The 4040-nt window shown below is 30.4% G+C and overlaps 1 protein-coding gene across 1 annotated transcript; it reads right to left on the minus strand.

Annotated features, from left to right (window-relative positions):
* Positions 1–1799: 1799 nt before the first annotated feature.
* Positions 1800–2808, minus strand: LOC111691689. The gene is made up of 3 exons (XM_023454903.1): positions 2665–2808; positions 2430–2612; positions 1800–2240 (listed from the first exon to the last, which is right to left on the minus strand). Exons 1-3 carry the CDS (start codon positions 2806–2808, stop codon positions 1800–1802), a joined length of 768 nt encoding a protein of 255 aa, XP_023310671.1.
* Positions 2809–4040: the final 1232 nt, after the last annotated feature.

Genomic DNA, 4040 nt, shown 5'->3' on the forward strand with positions numbered 1-4040 from the left:
TCCAAATGTCATCTCATGCTCATGCGCGAATTGTCACTTCATTCATTCGCTGTTCGAAGGTGCGTAATCATTTAAAATTTGGAATTTGTAATGGATCCAAATAATTTATTATTAAATCTAAATATAATGAATAATTTGCAAGCTGCAGAAATTGTAAACCATCCGCGACAACATTAATTAAACCATTTAAAGTTTCAGCAATATCTGACCACTGTTCTTGGGCCTTTTTGTGAGTAAAAGTAGAAGAAAACTTTCATTTTAAAAAGTTCTTCGTTGTTTCTAAGCATATTAATTTCTTTTTTGCGCTTTCGACGTGAACGAACGCTTCATCATAATTATAATAATATTAAATTTTTTGTGTTTTCAAATATACTTCTATTCAAATTGAAGTTATATTAAATTACTACGAATATCATGGAGATGTCTAGTCTCCCTGACGAATATAATGACATTTACAAAACAAACTTCAAAATCAAATCAAGTGACTAAACATCAGGGTCGCCAATAATGGCACTGAAATATTGAAGAAAACTCTGCCCGCTGATTGGTCAGTTGCAAATATATCCTCGACATACGGCATAAATTAAATTCTCTAGAGAATTGGATTCCTTCAACGTTCAAAAATAAGTATTTAAGTTTTTAAGAGAAATTTGTCAGGTGAATTTTTTCTCTGGAGAATCAGTTCTCCTGTTTTCAAAAATCAAGCCCCTGNCATAGATAATTAAAAATAATTTTTTATCCATTCCAGATTTTTTGATAAATATAATAAACCAGGCATTATAGGAGTGATAGACTGTACTCACGTTGCTATTTTTCCTCCTCCTGTGCATAATGTTATACATCCTGAGCACATTTATGTGAATCGGAAGCAATACCATTCATTGAATGTACAATTAATTTGTGATGATAATTTGAAAATCATCAATGTTAATTCAAGATTTCCAGGCAGCACACATGATTCTTATATTTGGAATAACTCTGTTATATCGAGAGAAATTATAAATTTGAATCGGATATATGAAGGTTTTTATTTAATAGGTAACATATTTATCAATTGTGAAAAGAGATACTTATAGTACTTTTTTAAAGGAGATTCAGGATATGCCTTACGACCATGGCTCCAAACACCTATCAGAGACCCTGTACCTGGTACTGCAGAATATGCATACAATGTTGCTTTCAAACGAGCTAGATCACTGATAGAAAGAACCAATGGTTTATTAAAAATGAGGTTTCGTTGTTTACTAAAGCACCGTATTCTACACTATAGTCCAACAAAAGCATCACTCATAGTAAATGCTTGTATAGTACTTCACAATCTATGCATTATGCATAATATGCCAGATCCACACGAGGAAGATGGTGATAATGTGAATGATTTAGGAATATTTGAAAACGAGCATCATCCCCCCGCTGAAGCCAGAAATCCTGACCTTGTTGCTGCACAACGGTTGCAAAGTAGAATTGTAAATAACTATTTTAGAATACAAAATAACTAATAAAAACATTTTTATATCTTTAAAATCTCCACTTGTGGATGATGGCACATGCTATTAGATATCGATGTATAAATCAGGTATTAGAAAGGAATCTGTGTGTGTAAGTAAGGACGTGAACTTTATTTTTTTACTAAAAACCTGTAATACTTGTGAAAAAATTACTACAGAAAAAAAAAACATTCTAAATTCAACAGACATTAAAAAAAATTGTTTTAAATTGAAAAAGTTAAACCTTAAAAAATGTAATGAAAAATATAAGACCAATATAATATAATAAGTAACTATACATAAACCTATATTTTATATCAATTCTTCCAGAGCATCTGCTATTCTATTTTTTACAGAAATTTCAGCCTTCTTTAATTCTAGTTCCTCCTTTTTCAATTCTGTTTCCTCCTTCTTCAATTGTATTTCTTCCTTCCTACATTTTAAATTTTCTTTTTCTATTTCCAGTCTCTCGCTTTGTATTTTCAGTTTTGCTTCATAATATTTTTCCTGAATTTTCTCATTTTGCGTCAATAACTCTTCTGATGCTTTGAGGGAACTCTCCAGATTTCGTGCCTTCAGTGTCGTTTTTTGGTGGTCCTTTTTTTGACTGGTTATAGTAGGAAGTAGAAAAACTGGTTTATTTTTTTCTACTTGAACTGCGGAATACTCAGTTTGTGGCTGTTCAGAACTGCTAATGCTCGGTCGTATTGGCAAAATTTGAAATTCAATATTGTCAATAGGTTCAGGAAGTGACTGTGAAAAAATTGTCATATTATTTAATAATATTAAGCTATATAATTAAGTATACCCATATTTTATTTTAATCATGACAAATATATTACTAGTAGATTTCCTATTATTTTTTTAAAATTTTATGTTTGTATAAAAACCACATAAAATAGAAATCAACAAGAGATTATTACAATTATCTAGGGCTCATACATAAGCGCTTGACTCCATGACATTTTCATCACCTTCCACAGCAGTGGTTTCAAGTAATTCCATCACTGCCTCTTCATCCTCTGTTGTTGATATTTGTTGCTGTGGTCCACCACCTGTACCCCTCATAAAATGGATTACCTCTGAATTCTTCTTTTTGGCATTTTTTTTTAAATCTCCCGAAGTCTAGGAAAGAAATATTTTTAAATAAACAAATAGCAATATCAGATTTTTTTACCTTTTTCCATTGCACCCAAGTTTTATTTGCTCCTGGCATAGCATTTAAAGCTTCAGCAATATCTGACCATTGTTCTTGGGCCTTTTTGTGGGTAAAAGTTGATGAAAACTTTGACTTTAAAAGTTCTTCGTTGTTTCTAAGCATATTAATTAATTTTTTTTTGCGCTTCCGACATGAACGCACGCTTCATCATAATTATAATAATATTAAATTTTTCGTATTTTCAAATATACTTCTATTCAAATTAATATACTATTAAATTACTACGCAAATGATGACATTTACAAAACAAATTTCAAATTCAAATCAAGTGAGTAAACATCAGGGTCGCCAATAAAGGCACTAAAATATTGAAGAAAACTCTGCCCGCTGATTGGTCAGTTGCAAATATATCCTCGACATACGGCATAAATTAAATTCTCTAGAGAATTGGATTCCTTCAACGTTCAAAAATAAGTATTTAAGTTTTTAAGAGAAATTTGTCAGGTGAATTTTTTCTCTGGAGAATCAGTTCTCCTGTTTTCAAAAATCAAGCCCCAGTTACCAGTTTTTATTTATTTTCCAATTTTTATTTATTTCACTAAATTTTAAATTGTTCATTTAGTGTCGATTTATGTTTACTGCTCGATGTGGTTTTAAACTTGCATGGATTTTAACCATGTATGGATATTGTGTGAATATGACGTTTGACATTACTTGATGTGACTGACGTTTGACGTTTCAGATGGCTGGATAGGTAATTTTCAAAAACTTATTGATTTTTATTGATATTCACTTGTTATTTTAGGTACCAGACTAACGATGTTTCTACTTCGGTAACTTATAAGAGACTAACTACTGCGAGCCCGATTTTTGTTTTTATTAAACATAAAACAAATGATGTGTTTCTATGGAAACTTCAAACTAAACTTTTGCCTATTTTTATTTGCAAAATATTGACTTTATGCATTTTTAATCTGCACGATCTTTACATATGTGTTTAGATTCTCTTAATTTTTCTGAAGCTTTTAACACCTATAACATCTTTCTACGTTAACTTTCTGATTCTAACCGAATTTTACTCAATTTTGAACATTTTAGCTAAATTAGGTTATATATCTTAATTTTCTGACTATATGTCCATTCGCTGTCTTTAATATTTACCCTTTTTCACTTTTCTAACAGTCTTTTACCTGTTTATGACACTTAACGATTGAAATGTTTTAGGTTTGTCGATTCATAGAAAACTTTTAAAGTTTACACACTAATTTGAACTTGGGTTGGAATCTCAATACAGTTTATGATGATAAGAAGGTCTAACTAATTTGCAGTTCCACAACATTCTTAAATCTACAATTTTACAATTTCTGACGATATATAAATCTGTCATTTCTTAA

This window comes from Anoplophora glabripennis, unplaced genomic scaffold (assembly GCF_000390285.2).
Source record: "Anoplophora glabripennis isolate ALB-LARVAE unplaced genomic scaffold, Agla_2.0 scaffold378, whole genome shotgun sequence".
Taxonomy (NCBI): domain Eukaryota; kingdom Metazoa; phylum Arthropoda; class Insecta; order Coleoptera; family Cerambycidae; genus Anoplophora; species Anoplophora glabripennis.